The sequence below is a fragment of the Artibeus jamaicensis genome, unplaced genomic scaffold (assembly GCF_021234435.1).
Source record: "Artibeus jamaicensis isolate MK-2021 breed Jamaican fruit bat unplaced genomic scaffold, CSHL_Jam_final contig_685, whole genome shotgun sequence".
Lineage (NCBI taxonomy): Eukaryota > Metazoa > Chordata > Mammalia > Chiroptera > Phyllostomidae > Artibeus > Artibeus jamaicensis.
Window position 1 is genome coordinate 19,485,011 of NW_026521924.1, and position 16,520 is coordinate 19,501,530.

A 16,520-nucleotide genomic window follows, 5' to 3' on the forward strand; every position below is an offset into this window, starting at 1 on the left:
AACGAGTAGTCCGCCACGTATTCGTTATGTGACCCCGCCGCAAATTACTTAATCCCTCTGCACCTCAATTTCTCGTCTGTAAAACAGATTAGTCACATTGTCTGCCTCGTAAATTGCTGTGTCGTTCAATGAGATAATCTCCATGAATATATTAGAGCTGCACGTGTCCCTAAATTAGCACTCAGGAAAGTTACTTGCATTGCTAGTTAACGAGTGGTCACCGCAGGATAGAATCTCACCTGTCTCATGTGTTCTGTTGTTATTTCCACTTGACAGACGGGAGGGATGAGGGAATCCTGAGAAAGGAAGTAACCTGCCTGGGGGAACAATGCATTTCAGTGTTTTCGCGCTCCATTATTTAAGTTTAGGGTTTTAGAGGTTAAAAACAAACTGTGGATTCAAACTGCTTGCAGTTTGATTCTCAGCTAGTTGTGTCTCTTAGGGTAGGTAACTACTTCTGAGTCTCAATATCTTGGTTTGTAAACTGTGTTCACTTGGATGTTGAGGATTTAATGATTAAATGCATGCAAAGTGTTTAGCTTAGTACGGGCATTCCCGACCTGTATTAAGTGTGCAAATTTTAGCCAAGAAAGTTATTGTTACCATTATTGAGAAGGGGGAAGATTAGGATTCTGCCACAGATGCTATGTTAGGGTAATTTACAATCTAGCTGGGAAAATGCTAGATAGATCGTAGTCATTCACTAGGTCTTAATATATTGAATACATACATGTACACAAGGTCCTGGGGATTCATTCAGCGTTAGTATCTTAACTCCTCATTTGCTCATATCTCTCTAAGCATTATAGTTCTGGCTTTAACTATAAATTGTAGCCAGACTTCTCACCACCTCTACTGCTGTCACTCTGGCTTGGACCACTGTCATCTTTTACTTGGATTATGGCAATAGTCTCCTAACTGATGTCCCTCTTTAGGTGCCTGATCCTGTAGAGTCTCAACAACAGTACTGTCTATTGTCAACACAATGATCCTGTTAAAATGTAAGTCCTCTACTCAAAACTTTCTAGTGGCTCCCTTCTTGTTCAGCAAAAGCCCGAGTTATTCCTTCAGTGACTTACAAAGCCCTCCGGATTTGGCCTCTGATACCTCAGTCACCTTGTCCTTACTTCTCACCCATTGCTTACTCCTCTTCAGCCATGCTGTTCTCCTTGTTAATGTTAAAATAAATAAATAAATAAATAAAACATGCACTCCCAATTCAGGGTCGTTGAACTTGCTTTTCTTCTTGTGCTTATTTCCCTTCAGGTGTCTTTATGATTTACTCCTTCTTTTCCTTCAAATCTCCCACAATATTCTTATTTCTTACTTGGCCTACCATATTTAAATTGAGGCTCTTCTCAGGTATCCCTTCTGTGCTCTATTTTTCTCCATAGCATGTTTCACCTTTTAAAGTGATGAATAGTGCATCTTAATTATTTTGCATGATATTTTTCTCTTCGCACTATAATGTAAGCTTCATGAAGTTAGAAGTTTTTCTTTGTTCTGTTTCCTGTTGTATCTTTAACACCAGAACAGTGCTTGGTGCATATTAGGTATTCAATAAACGTTAGATGAATGAATATTCCACATGTAGATGTCTCTAGGTTTTCTTAAAAACAGCTTTTCCATTCTTTAGATTATTTAATACACACAAGGACTTAAATAGAACTAACCTCCATGCACCGAGGTAGGCATCCCTTCTACGTCATTCTCCAAAAAAATGGAGTGTGAACACTATAGTTAGACCTGGACTTGAGTCCAAGATTGGCTGTGTGTAAACTACTCTGGTCCTGGTCCTTAGTTTTCTTGTAGTCACATTTTGTAAAATGGATATAATGATTCCTTTCTTAGTCACATTTGTAAAATGTGATATAAAATGATAGAATGTGAAAAAAATCTTAGTCACATTTGTAAAATGGATATAATGATTCCTTTCTTAAGGAGTTCTAGTTCAGACTAAGCTTGCCACTCTAGACAAAGGATTTAGAACCATAATGAGAGCCTTGACTGATGGCTGTTAATTGGAGGGCAGACAGTTTATGACATAGTCTGTTCAAAAGTGTTTGCACGTGTCCTAATGAAAAGTAGACTGTATTCCTCCTATATCTTTTTCCTGTTCCTTGGGCATAATAGGTGAGGATTAATTTTATTTCTGTTTCTTAGTGCTAGGCAATGTGTAAGACTTGGAAATATTGGAATGAACAAGAGAAACAGTCTGTCTTCATGGGGCTTAGATTGTAGCAGAGGCATCAGACATTACACTGTTAAAGTTGTGAAAAATATTTGATAGAAGTGCAGGTTGTTATGAGTGGATATGGCAGCAATAACAATTTAGCTAACATTTTGATAGCCCTTCGTAAATGTTAGCCACTATTCTAAGACCTTTGTATATTAACTCAGTTAGTGCTGTTAACCCTAAGAGGCAGGTACTGTTATTAACCCCTTTTTACACTTACGGAAACTGAGGCATTAGCTGACACATTGTAATTGCCACAGTCACATTACTACTAATTGGATTTAAACTTGGCTCCAGAGGCCATGTTCTTCACCACTTCGTAGTACTGGCTAGGGACCTCATCCAACAGAGGTCTATTGGGGGATTTACTAAGGAAGAGATTTTGAACTGGAATCTGAAAGTAAAAATTAAGCGAAGTTTAAGTAGGGAAAAGCATGAAAAAGTGCTGGGTAGGAAAGAACATGGGTCTTTAGAGGAATAGAGGGGAGGCCAGAGAACCACAGACAGGGGGAAGAGTGAGGGAAGAGATCTGGTTGAGAAGCTGGCAAGGCCACGCTGAGGTTTCAGGGTTGGGTCTGTCCTGAGAGGCATGGGAGTTGCTAATGTACTTGAAACAGGAACGGCGTGATGAGTCCTGTGCTTTAGGCACACAGAGGCTGCTGGGAGGACTGTCCTTCAGATAGTTGAAAACTGTGCCCACCGCCCAGTTTCTCTGGTTTCTCTCCGGTTTCAGCTGCCCAGTTCCCATTCTTACATGATTTGGTTCCTAGGCCTTGGTGGGCATCGTCATTGGAACTGTGTATAGAACTGTGGGATAGTATCGAGTGTGTTTAATGGTTGTTTTCTCCCAAGGTTCAGGCACTGTCCTCCTGCTGTCCCTGACAATCATAGCCAGTGCCCTGGCTCTGACGCCCACTCACTACCTCACCAAGCATGATGTGGAAAGGCTGAAAGCTTCGCTGGACCGCCCTTTCACAAGTTTAGAATCTGCTTTCCACTCCATCGTGGGGCTCAACAGCCTCGGTGCCCGGGTGCCAGATGTAAAGGTAAGCTTTTGTCTCGTAGCCTCTTCCCTTTGTGTGTTCCTTTTGCGTTCTTCGTAACTACCTTTTGCTCACCTAAGGATAACCAAGGTTAACTCAATATAATAAATACATTAATCTGACAGATTATTTTAGTGCCTAATGCATGTTTAGGAGCTTGTCAAGGTGTTTTAGCGGAATATAAAGAAGAACAAGTTGTAGATTCTCTAGAAACTTTTACTGCAGCTCTGAGTGGGACTGTACAATACCACACATACTTGTTCGGTGCCCTGTATGTGGAGCTAATAAGTAACAAAGGAGTTCAAGGTGGGGAGCTTTCAGATTCATTAAACAGTCACTGTTTCTGCATCAGGCAGTTCTGATGTGGACCTTTGATGAAGAAAATATATCATGGTTAAAACCTTTCCTGGATTAGAAATAGTCTCTGTGGCGGACCCTGTCCAGCAGAGTGCGCCTGTTTTGGCTGACGGCGAGAATGAATGCACAGGCGACAACAATCCTGTGTGGAAAAAGGGAACAGGCACGACTGCTCTCTCAAGGGGAGAGTGCCTGTGGGTGCCTCGGCCACTCCCGACCCTTGCCTAAACAGGCTTTTATTGTTTGCCTGGGGTCTTACATCAGAGAAAGATTTATTACCTACCACATAAAATATTATTGTCTACATTTTAGATACAATCAAGGAAATGAAAATAACATGCAGAGGGGAATGGCGATGAGCTGTTTAGCTCTGTCCTTGGGAAAACTCATATAGGCTTTGGATATTACCTCGAAGATAGACAATATACATTTGTTGTTTTAGACTAGGGTGAGGGATTTTTAGCAAGAGCAAGCCATAACAATCTGTATGCATTTTCTAGGCCTGATTCTCACGGGAAAACTCGGTTTGAAGGTCTGACTCCTGCCCACCACTTTCTTCTGTAGGTTTTCCATACAGAGCTGAGTCACATTTGCCAGACTTAAACGAACTGGTCCCCTACAAGTCTTAAGTGAATTTACATTTTATTCGTTATAGTACAATGGATACCTAGGGTAAGAAATTAGGGACAGGCCTCCCATATATAAGCCTTGGGTATTAATTTTCTATGGCTGCATAACAAATTCCCATACACTGAGCAATTTAATACAACACTCATTTATCGCAGGTTTGTGTACTCATAGAGCAGGCTTGGCTGGGCTTTCTGCTTAGAGTCTCAGAGTCAAAATGCAGGTGTTGGTCAGGCGAGTCTCTTACTTGGAGCCTCTGGGGAAGATTTTGCTTCTGGTTCCTTCAGGTTGTTGGCGGGATCCACTGCCTTGTGGTTGTAGGTCTGAGGTCCCCGTGCTCTTGCTGGCTTTCAGCTAAGGACTGCTCTCTGCTTTTCAGTGTCATCCCCATGTCTTCTCACGCGAGTCCCTCCCCATCCAAATTGGTAACGGCGTGCTGAGCCCTTCTCACTCTTCAGATCTCCCTAACGCCTCTCCTGCCACCAGCCAGAGAGACTTTCTCCTGTTAAAGGGCATACCTGTTTCGGTCAGGACTGCCTGGATAATCTCTGAATTTTAAGGTCAGCTGACTTGGGACTTTAATTACACCTGCAGAACCCCTTCATAGCAGTACTAGATTAGTGTTTAAATGAGTAAGCCAGGGGTGGAAATCTAAAGATGACATCTTTCGAATTCTGCCTATCCTTTCTTGTATCAGCATAGAAATGACCCCCATTCTCAGTGGCTTATGACAGAAGTTTATTTTTGCTCCTACTGTACGGCCATCGTGGGTCAGCTGGCACTTTGTGCCATGTGGCCTCGGTCAAGGTTTAGCCTGCTGGAGCTTGTGCAGAGGACACATGAAGGCATGGCTCTTACAACTTCTGCTCGGGAGAGAGATGTGGAGCTTCTTTTATCTTTCTCACTTCGTTACCTAAAGCAAGTGACATGCCGTACCTGGGTTGACAGATCAGGGAGGCACACTTCAGAGGAGGAGTGTATTTTGTGAATGGTAACTCCTGAGCCCCTTTGTCTCACAGCTGTCCTGTGACCCCTCCTGGCTCTGGTTCGCCCTTTGCTTTCTTCAAGAAAGAAAGAGCCAGTGGTTCTTGCTCTGAGGAGAGTGCTGGGCACCCTGGTCCACTCGATTGCCAGGTTGGCCCACTTCGATGTGAAGTCCTCCTTCATGGAGCGTTTGTGTGTCAAATACCTCTGCTAGGCCCTGGGCATACAGCGATGAACCGGTCATAATCCCTGCCCTCAGAGGAGTCTCATCTTCATGTATTTTGTTTAGTTTTATGGTTTTTTATGGCAGGAGGGTGAATTCAGGGACTTGAACAGTATCATGGCCAGAACTGTTGGTCCCATTTGATGTTTCAACCCATTGCAGTTGTTAATTCTTTTTGATGCTCAAAATGTCCCGTTTTTGCTAGTGGGTCATAATATCTGTATGTGTGTATGTATGTTTTCTCTGTTTTTATGTGAATCAGTCATTGCTGTTATTCATTCAGTGCCTTGTTATGTGCCAGGTACACTGGGTATTATCTTGCATTAATTGTCTTGATTCTGTATGGTTAGAAATATCCTGTAATAGAGGTGGAAATGGAAGCTCAGAGAAGTTAAGTAAATTAATTGCCCCATGTCTGCCAGCTATCATCTGAATACCGTGTATGGCAAAGGAGTTGACACATCGTGGCCTCCAAGGTCAAATCCAGTTTGAAGCCTATTTTTTTTAATGAAGTTTTATTGGAACACAGCCACACCCATATTTCTCTGGTTGCTTTGCACTTCAACAGTAGGGTTGAGTAGTTACTAAAGAGATTGTCTGACCCCAAAAGCCTAAAATATTTGCTCTTCGGCCCTTTACAGAAAGTTTGCTAGTCCCTGCTCAATGGGGTCCGTGCACGCTCATATTTCTTCCTGCCAGCTGTCTCTTGTTCCTGCCCAGTGTTCCCTGCCTCTGCATGACTGTATTAAGGGAACATATTTTTCTCATGGTCACACTCTTGTAAACTCTGAATGTACCTCCTAATAAAATTAGTTTGGCTCAGAAGCAAACACACAGGCTTCAGAGTCGCCCAAGTTTTTAACTCTGGTTCCACCTGTATGTAAAATGAGAGTTACAGCTTCCTCATGAGAGCCTTATAAAGTGAAATTATATTATGTTTAGTAAGTAATTAGCCCACAAAAGCTCCTTCAAGTGGTAGCTATAGTATTACTAATATTAAAATTTTTTTACTTCCCATCATAATTTATTTTGGTGTGTTCAGACAATGTCTGGCACAGTACTGTGCTGCACAGAAGGCCTCCAGTGTCTGCACATGGCCTGGGGAACAGAGAGAACAAATTGGGGAGCAGTGGAGTAGTCTTGACTAGTAGAGGTTTTGTTGTAGATTTTTAAAAGATTTTATTTAGCTTCGTTCTTCTAATCACTTATGAAACGTGCTGTGGTGATTATGCCGTGTGTGCCTTGCAGGCAGTAGAAGGAAGGGAGTTGTACGGATGTGTCAGAGCTGTTGAACTTCCTTATCGGATGTGCACGCTGAATACCTGCGTTGAGAGGAAGCCTCCACGGCTGCCCCTTCCCCGGCGCGGATGTGTCCCGCTTCACTCGTTGCTTTCGGCCGCGTGGAGAGAACTCCCCCAGCGCTGCTAGGTGCACTGAGTGGGTTGCTCTCACAGATGGGTTCGCAGGGGAGATTTTGGTTATTCTGTCACAAGAAATTTTAGCAGCAAAACTGGGAGGAATGGGGTTTAATAGGAATATGAGAATAGCAAGCAGCTCTGAGAACAGCAGAATGTGGAATGAGAGTTGATTTTAGAGGGAATGACAGATTGTGACCCTTGGGGTCAAATCCAGCTTGAAGCTTAGAGAGTGAAGAGTTATGAAGAGTGAACATTTTTCATTTTGATAGTCAGCTACTATGTATGTGTATTAAAAAAAACATAAGCACACCGTGCCTGTGGCTCAGTGGGTTGGGCATTGTCCCACAAACTGAAAGGTCGCTGGTTCGATTCCTAGTCAGGGCACATGCCTTGGTTGTAGGCCAGGTCCCCTGTTGGGGGCGTAGGAAAAGCAACCAGTGTTTCTGTCACAGAGTGATGTTTCTCTCCCTCTCTTCCCCTCTCTTTAAGAATAAATAAATGGCATCTTAAAAAAAAATAAGCATATGAGAAGGGTGACTTTTATACATGTTAGTGCTTAGCTTTTTGTAAGACTTAAAAATAATGGGAATTTTCTATTCCTTTTAGTGAAAATATTAAGTAAATGGGAGGATATATACTATGACAAAATTGTGATGGTAGTATTTACACGAGTGAAAGAAATCAGGAAACATTAGCATTCACAGGTTGTCAGTAAACCCAGCACTTTCCCTTTCTAGAACAGTACCTCCCTAATAGGGTTGTTGTGATGATTAAATGAGATAAGAAGTGTCTGGCACATGCTGAGTGCACATACAAGTAAGTATATCTGTTTCCTGTTCAGCAAGTGCTGAGGGCTTGCTGAGGGCCAGGCATTCCATTGGTTGCCGGGACAGAAAATCACATGTTTTTCAGGCATTAATCATTTATGGAGCATCTGACTGTGCCAGGCATTGTGCTGAGTGCAGAGAAGAGAGCAGAGCTCATTATCTAGTGAGCGACAGGTACTGATGTAGTGAGACCTAGTGTGAGTACAAAGACACATGTAACGTGTGGAAAGTACCGTGGGAGGCTGTCAGTGGGAGCTGCTTACTTGCCCTGCCTGCTGAGAAAACTTACTATAAGCCCAGCCTTGTACGGGGCAAGTTGCCATCTGTGCCGGCTGCTGAACAGTTTATTTTGTGAGTTTCTGCTATGTCCTAGGCTTGGTGCTAGGTACTGGATTCAGTGTTGAACAAAAAATAGAACCTCTGCTCTCTTGGAATATACACTCGAATAGTGAAGGTAGGTATTAGTCATGTAGTCCGATGTATACGTGAGTATTTGTAACACTATTTGGTAAGTTTTATGAAGGTGAGATAACTGGTGTTACTGTAAATAGGGGACTTTGACCTGGTCAGGGAATGCTTTTCCAAGGAAATCTTGAACTTAAATCTCATTCTGTGTCCACCTAAATGACAGCTTCTTGAGGTCAGAAACTTGGTTCATTTTATTTGCTGTGGATCTCCAGCATCTAGAATAGCACCTGGCATGTGGTGGCCACTCGGTAGCTGTTTGTTAAATAAAGGAAGGTATGTTGATCTGCAATGTAAAGGAAAGTAGAGGTTAACTGGGATGCAGGAGGAAGGGATTTCATGCAGAGGGAAGAGCATGTGCAGAGGCCCTGTGCAGGCAGGGAGCAGGTTACATCTGAGAGACTGAAAGGAGGCCGTGTTGAACAGAGAGTGGGGGCGCGGAGCGAAGCTGTAGAGGAATGCTGGGGCTAAGTCTCAGTGTCTTGGCGGCCACGGGAAAGATTTTGCTTTAAGCAGCAAGTATCAGGATCCAATTTTCATTTTGAAAAGGTCTGTCTTCTGCTTTGTGGGAGACAGACTGTGGCGGGGGAGACAGTGCAAGATTGAGTGCAGAAGGATAGCATCCCGACTTCTGAGTTTTGCTGCATGAATGGATGGGTAAACCATTCCATAAGATAGGAACATAGGAGGAGAATTAGGTTTGTGCAGGAAAGATCATGAATTTAGTCTTCAACACGTTGAGCTGAAAATGCCTTTAAGTCATGTAAGTGTGTGAAGGCGACTTCTTCACAAGTCCCCCCGGGGCCACAGACACTCGTGAATGAATAAATATATGGCTGAGACATGCTGGATCTGTTTGGGGAGGAGGAGTGGGCTGTGGCCAGTTTCTCTCAGGAGAAAAAGGCCTTGAGCACCTTTCTCCATAGCCATTTATTGGGTTGTAATACACAGGAATACAGGGCGGCAAGGATCAAACAGTAGATAACATTTCAAAGAGATCTGAGGGCTTCAGAGTCTGAGTCAGTGTCTGTCAGGAAGAGAGTTGCAGAAACTTTGGGAGACATACTTATTTCCTCTCGGACCCTTATCATGTGAATGAAAGCACTCTTAGCAGAGCAGATTTCACAGGTTTATCAGCAAGTCTTTGTGATGCCAGATTTTTCGCCAAGACACACTCTAGCAAGGCAAGGAGCTGCACCCCTTCCCAACAGGTTATTCAGGCTTAAGGGGATTAGAGCCAGGAAGCACTTATCCCAAAGGACATGGCTTTGTCAAAGCCGTGGGGGGGGGGGGCGAGAGTCCCTTGCTCTTTGTTGCAGCCTCCCAAGTGATGAGTTTGGCTTAGGTTGCCCCCTGCTGTGAGGGGTCTTACCTGTCATTGGCTTCCTACCAAGCTTTGGGGGCAGGGAGAGGAACTGAGGCAGCATTTGCTACCAGAGACAAGCTTTGTCTCATGCTGCTGGCATTCCAAAGGTCGTCTCTCACCCTTAGTCACAAGTGGTAGAGATACAATTCCTAAAATCAGGCAGAGTGGTCTACAACATAAGTGGACATGGGGAGAAGTGTGGTCTGGGGGTACAAATCTGAGAAGTACCTACAGTGAGGTTTTGGATGAAGCCATGAGCATTAATGAGATTGCCTGGCGGGAGAGCAGATGCATGAGAAGTGGGCCTAAGAGTTCAAACTGAGGAGCTGCCAGAGAAGTAGGACCAGAGACAGGAGGGTGGGGAGGCATCCAGAAGTGAAGGGGAAGCAGGTGTTTGAGAAGGAGAAAGTGACCCGTCTGTCCAGTGTGGAGGGAATGAGCACTGGAAGGTGTCCTTTGGCCTTTACAGTTTGGCAGTCACTTGTGGCACAATGGGGCACAAACCTTGTTGGAGGGAATGGGTGTGGTGAATTGAAGGCAAGCATAGGCAGCTCTCTGGAGAAGATTCTCATTCTGGTGTATGAGAAAAGAGAAGGTGGAGAATGATCTGGGGGAGTTTTATTTTAAAATGAGCCTTGAGTTTTCTTAATATGTTATAGGAGTTGCCAGTTGAGCAGGAGAAGCTGAGTCAATGGGATGAACAGGCTTCCAGATGGAAAGAACAACCTGTAGTAAGCCTGGGCCCTAAGAGTGCGGGTTGTGTTTTAGGGGCAGTGAGTTGGATGTCCAGGGCAGCTGGAGCAGTGGTGTGGGGGAAAGTGTGGTAAGAAGTACACATGGGAAAACTGAGGCTGGTGTCCAAGCACCTGGTGTGGGACTGTCACCAGGATAAGCCTCGATGACAGGACATAGTAACAAGGTCTGGTGAGAGTGCAAAGCATAGTCTGGGAGGAGACGGGAGTGGTTGGGGGCTGCGAATGACGATAACGAGGGAGAAGAGAGGGCAGATGAGAGTAAGGTTACTGCCTTTCTGTGGGACTTGTTTCTGGTTCGGTTCAGGGAGTTTTAGACAAGAGTGGGTAGAGGAAATCACTGATGTTCTTCACTCAGGAGGATATTTAGACCATTGGAGTGTTAGCACAGGGCACAGAAAGTTGAGGGGAGCAGATAGGAAAATGGGTATTTAGGGGTGACTTTTAGCCTTCAGTTGGGAAGATGAGTCTGGTGCACGGGAAGGCAGCTGGAATGAGAGTTCCATGTTCCCAGCGTGCGGTGCCCTCATGACTGACCCTCAGTCTCTGTGCCAGCTTCTTCACCACACCGCCAGCGCAGGTTGGGCTGACTGACGCTCAGAGAGTGTTTCATCAGGTCCTGTCCCACTTCTGCTGCTGTTGAATCCATGCCGTCAACATTGTGAACTTTGAAGGCACTGATCGCTGGAACTGTTCACCTTGATTTGTCTGTGCAGAGAATTAGAGTAGGCATGATGCTGGTTTTAGTTCAGAACAGATCATTTTTCGTGGTCACTTGAGAGGCAGAGGTTGTATAGCTCACACCTTGGAGCCAGGGTGCCGGGGCTAGTTAGAATTCTAGCTCTTCTATTAAGAGCTGAGTGATTTGGACAAGTTTCTTTCCCTCTCAGGCCTCAGTTGTCTTGTCTGTAAACTCAAGGTAATAAGAGGACTGCCCTGATTCCAATCATCAAAGTTGTGGGTTGAATCCCTGATCAGGGCACATCCAGGAAGCAACCAATCAATTAATGCATAAATAAATGGAACAACAAATCGGTGTCTCTCTCTTTCTCCCTTCCTCTCTCTTTCTCCCAAATCAATTTAAAAAAATTTTTAGAAAGATAATAAGAGGATCTAATGCAGAGATCCTTTTATTAAATGAGAAATGCACATAATGCACTTATAACAGTGCTCAACACATTTTACATGCTCAAGAACTGGGTGGTAGCAGTGACCATAATTGTTTCAGGCCTCAGTCAGTGCTGTCGTTTCACTGTTGGACACCAGGTGGCAGTAAAGCACAGGTCTTAAGCTTACCCACAATTCTATCCAAAGGACTCCTTGAATAGATTTTCCTTTTCAGATCCTTAGTGCCTTGTGAAGTATTTGTTTCTTTCCTTTCTCTCTTTGGTTTCTTTCATACTTCTGGTTGAAACTCATCTGTTTTGAGATTCTTATTTAAATTTTATTCATAAAAATTTTTAAAGCTTTTTTTGTTGTTAAAGTAGCACACCCAGTAAAATACCAGGTAATGCAGAACAGCTATTAGTGAAAAGCAGCAATCCGTCATATGACTCACCCTGCCTTAGTCCCTGTCCTACTCCCCAGAAACACCCACTTTTCACCATTTTTATTATTTAATTTTGAATAGCTGAATTTATGTTGCCTCAACAAAAATATTAATGATGCAACTATTAAAAAATATTGCTTGGAGTTTGATATAGTAGAAATAGAATGGATTTTATTATATGCCTCCTCTGTGCCGGGCAGTGCAGTGGGGGTTCATCAGGTTTCTGCTCTCAGGTAACTAAGTCGCGGGCGGAGGTTGTTGGTACAGTATGGTGAGTGTTCTGGGGGGGCGCTTAGGAGGGAGGGCAGCTGGCCTGTCCAGGGATGAATGTCAGCAAAGGCTTTCTAGAATCACTGGAAGAGAGATGAAGAGAAGACCAGATTTGGCAGACAAGTAGGGCAAGAGAGAAGTGCTCCTGGCAGTGGGAGTAGCAGGGTCAGAAGCATAATGGCAAGAGCATAGTGTGTCTGAGGAGCTGCAGTGGGCTGGCGGGTAAGATTTTGGGGTTGGATTGGGGGTGTGATGAAGCTGGCACAGGGACCAAGGGTCAGTCATTAGCACATTTTATGCTATCTTAGAAATGTTTGTCTTGTTCTGAGGGTAATCATAAGGAACGACCCAAGGGTTTTAACAGAAAAGTAAGATGGTAATATTTGTACGGTATTTTGTAAAGATCACTCTTGAAGCAGCACGCAGAGTAGATTGCATGGCTTGAGACCAGTTAGGAGATCATTGTAACAATGTGGTGACAAATGGCAAGGGCCTGAAATAAGCCAATGAAAGAGCGAGAGGCTGGGTCTGAGAAATGAAGAGCAGATAGACTCGATGGGGTTGGAGGGTAGGGAAAAGTCCAGACTGAGTCCCAGGTGGCTGTTTTAGGTAATTGTGTGTATGGTGATGCCCATGCATGAGCAGGACCGTCCAGGTGAAGAAATGAGGGTTTCAGGCTCATTTTAGACGTGTTCAACCTGACTTAGCTTTGTAGGCGTCTACATGGAGACCCCTGTGCAGTTGGAATCCAAGGAGGCACTCTGCCACTTACCAGTTTTGTCACCTTCATTGGATTCCTTACCAGCTCAAGGCCTCAGCTTCCTTTTCTGTTACCTGGTGGTGATATTGTCCGCCACACAGTCCTTATGTTCGTTAAGAGGAGCAGCATCTTGAACACCCAGCACAGGTTATAACCAGAGCAGGTGACCGGGCAAGTGATTTCTTTCCTCCCTTTCTAGGATTCACAAGGACTAAAGTTCCTTTAGGTTTGTCATTCCTTCTTTGAAGTCAGCTATTTTGGATAATATAGTGTTCTGTGGAAAATATTTAAAAAACGAGATCTTGTATAGCTCATACTTTAAGGCATCGTAGATTACTTAGAATTTTGTCATCCAAAAAACACAGATGCTTTTTCCAATCACCATGTATTATCACTGACTTTTTCCTCTTTTTAGAAAGCCTGCGCCTTCATTAAATCAAACCTTGATCCCAGCAATGTGGATTCCCTGTTCTACGCAGCCCAGTCCAGCCAGGCCCTCTCAGGCTGTGAGGTGAGTCCAGCTTCCTGCATTTTTTATTTGCCTTAAACGGTGAAGTACGTTTTTAAAGGAGGATCATGTCAGATTTTTTTTAACAATAAAAACTCATTAGTGAGAATGGGGATTCCATTTTTATGATTTTTTTCTTTTAAGGAACTATAGTTTATTTTTCCCCCGAGTTCTCACTTTTCATTAATTTAAAATAACTTTTTCCTGGAGTGCCTCTCTTTTGGGAAGCTTTGCTTTTTCTTTCCGTCTCCTTTTAACATTTAAAAATGTTCAAAGTAAGGAAAGAATGCCCCACACCAGATTTCTGGACATCAATTTTATTGAACATAGAAAACCATATAAGTACACAAGTGACTTGCAGAATCTTCGAAGTACTGTGTTAAGGTTTTAAAGACATTTAATTCTGGCGTCTGAGAAGTTGAGGGGGATGATCACATGCCGGGAGGGTGGGTGACTTTGGCAGTGGCTCTGTGTGCCATCTTTGGCATGCCTGCCACCAGTTGCCAGCACCTGTTCTAAAACTCTGTCTGCCAATCCCTTCTCAGATCTCTATTTCCAATGAGACCAAAGATCTGCTTCTGGCAGCTGTCAGTGAAGACTCGTCTGTTTCCCAGATCTACCACGCGGTTGCAGCCCTGAGTGGCTTCGGCCTTCCCTTGGCTTCCCAGGAAGCACTCAGTGCTCTCACCGCTCGCCTCAGCAAGGAGGAGACCGTGCTAGCGTGAGTCATCATCTCGAGGGTCCCCCGGGCTTTTTGTGTGTCGGGCTCGTCCTGAGAGGGTTCATCCAGTGGTTCGGCAAATACTTTTTGGGCAGCTGTTGTGTGTGCCAGGTGCTCTGCTTGGCACTGCTAGGTGTTCTCTTGCTAAGACAGGTAAGGGCCCCGTTCTCGTGCAGCTCACCTTGACACAGTCTTCTCCAAGCTGCTCAGGCAGAAAGCAAATACTGAGTCAGAGCAAAACCACACTGCCACATGGAGACGAAGTTGCCTTTTGAGGTTAAAAGCTGAAGCAGGGGTAGGTGATGACTGAGGAGGAGTGAAGCCAGTGAGCCATGTGGGGGTGTCTCTCGATCTTGTTTTGAGGCTCGGCCAGGGCACAGTGAACTGGCAGTGGAGGCTCTGCACTGAAGGAGGGCTTATGGGATCCCTTGAAGTTAAGAGAGACAGCACCTGGTGGAAGAGGTGGGTGCTCAGAGGCGAGAGTATCCTAGAAATCAGATTCTTCTGCTCTGCAAAAGGCTTAGGTGAAGTGGAAGCACCTTATAGGAAAAGAACTTTCAGCAACTTTTCTGTTTATTATAAATTTAAGTGTTAATAACTGATAAGGCATTCACTAAACTTAAAAGTGGAAATATATATAGTTTTTTAAGCTCCTCATTTAAATGAAGCTCCTCATTTAAAATAGTATATATATTTTTAATTTTCTGTTTTCCTCCATTTAATTGCAACTGCTGAAAGAGTAGAGTGCTGGGATTCCTATTAATTATTTAGCAAGAGTTTGTCACACAAATTCCCTATGACAGAATAGTTCAGTTGTTTCCCAGGTTTTTCTTTGTTTTGTTTTCTTTCTGAGAACCAGAATGTTTTTAAATTTGAAGTTCTGCTGACGGCAGGGCTCACAGACAGTCGATGTTCCCTCTGCCAGTCTCACACCCTGTTTATGTTCACATGGCCAGTAATCGTTGACTTTGGGGCAGGTACTTTTCCGAGGGCTGCCGTTTTGTACACATTATCTTTCCAATTCCCTCTGAGCAAAAGGAAACTCTCCCTCCTTAAAACCCCAGAACAGGAAAATGTACAGAGAAAATACATTCATTTTGGAGTCAGTTATACTTGTGTTTGAACATAAGTTCTGTTCTTTCCTTGCTGTGTGACTTTGGGCAAGTTACTAACCTTGCTGAACTTATATATATAATGTGATAGAAATAATCCGTACACCACAGAATGAAGGTCAAGATTAAATGAGCGTCATATACAAAACAAGACCAATAATCCTTATATCACAGAATGAAGGTCAAGATTAAATAACATATGAAGAGCCTAATGCAGTTGCTGGTTCTTCGTGGTCCTGCAACAAATGAAGCTCCTTCTCCTCTCAAGCACTTCCTTCTTAGATCCTTTTCTGAGGGAGCTGATTACTTCCTGGGCTGTATTGTAGTTATTTCTGTATTGGATTGTAAGCTTCTTTATTTGCAGTGCTCATTGAGCCTGGTGCATAGTAGGTGTCCAACAAAGAGTTAATGAAGGCTGAAACTATACTTGTGTGTTTTGAATCTCTTACAGAAAGCTTGTGGGTAGGGAGAGCGCACATTTGGGCTCAGACAGAACTGTGTTCAAATGCAAACTCTTTGATTTAATGCCTCTGTGACCTTGAGTAGGCTGTTCCTTCCCCACCCCCCAAACATCAGCGTTTTCATATGTAAAACAGAGAGATGACATCTGTCTTACAGGGTTATTGTGAAAATCCAACTGGCAGGGTGCCTTATGTAATATTACTACTAATTCGCCCTATTTATTGAAATCTGATATGAATTAGGACTCTTTTAAATGGGCCTTCTACATTTAAGTAGACATATTCTAGAAAATGAATGTTCATAAACTTGTCTAGAATGGGAAAAAAACTACTTATAGGTTTGAGTGAACCATCTGAAAAGGTACCATCGTGTTCTCCCATGACCTGTGTTCTTTGCATCATCTGCTGAGGCAGGGTCTGCATGCTTAGCGCCTAAATAGAGTACGCCAGAGAGAGAAGTTACTGCCTGGGGAATAAGTAATTAAAGCCAGTGACAGAACTTTTCAAATGCCAAGTGGATTAATTTTATTCTAAAAACTTCTGAGGTTGTCGCCAGCATGATGCTCACTTATTCCAAAGAAGAGAAAAATGATGCTTTAATTGAAAAGTTCTTTCTAGGGTACCCCAACAGTCTTATTTGGGCTCAGAATTTATCACGGGCAGATAAATCAAGGCTTCGTTTTCTCAAGTGCATTATAGCAGCAGGCATCCCATGGGAGTTACCGAGCACTTCAGAGCTTCCCTCTCCGTGAATTGTGACTCCTCTGTTTTCCCGATTGTCATCCTAATGGAATTAGTTTCCCATGGAGGGAATCTAAATTGTTAAGATTTTGATGAAAGC

At 43.6% G+C, this 16,520-nt stretch overlaps 1 protein-coding gene across 4 annotated transcripts in view; it reads left to right on the forward strand.

Annotated features, from left to right (window-relative positions):
* Positions 1-16,520, forward strand: part of RPN2 (ribophorin II) — a 53,991-nt gene that overhangs the window by 570 nt on the left and 36,901 nt on the right. For 3 of the 4 annotated variants that reach the window (XR_008392628.1, XM_053671119.1, XM_053671120.1), the window contains exons 2-5: positions 936-1,001; positions 3,089-3,282; positions 13,293-13,388; positions 13,931-14,106. Coding sequence is in view for 3 of the 4 variants with exons in the window: in XM_053671119.1 (XP_053527094.1) it covers positions 986-1,001; positions 3,089-3,282; positions 13,293-13,388; positions 13,931-14,106 (482 nt within the window). In the remaining variant the exon portion in view is untranslated. The remainder of the gene's footprint in view (positions 1-935; positions 1,002-3,088; positions 3,283-13,292; positions 13,389-13,930; positions 14,107-16,520) is intronic. The other variant, XM_037164379.2, reaches the window with a different exon arrangement.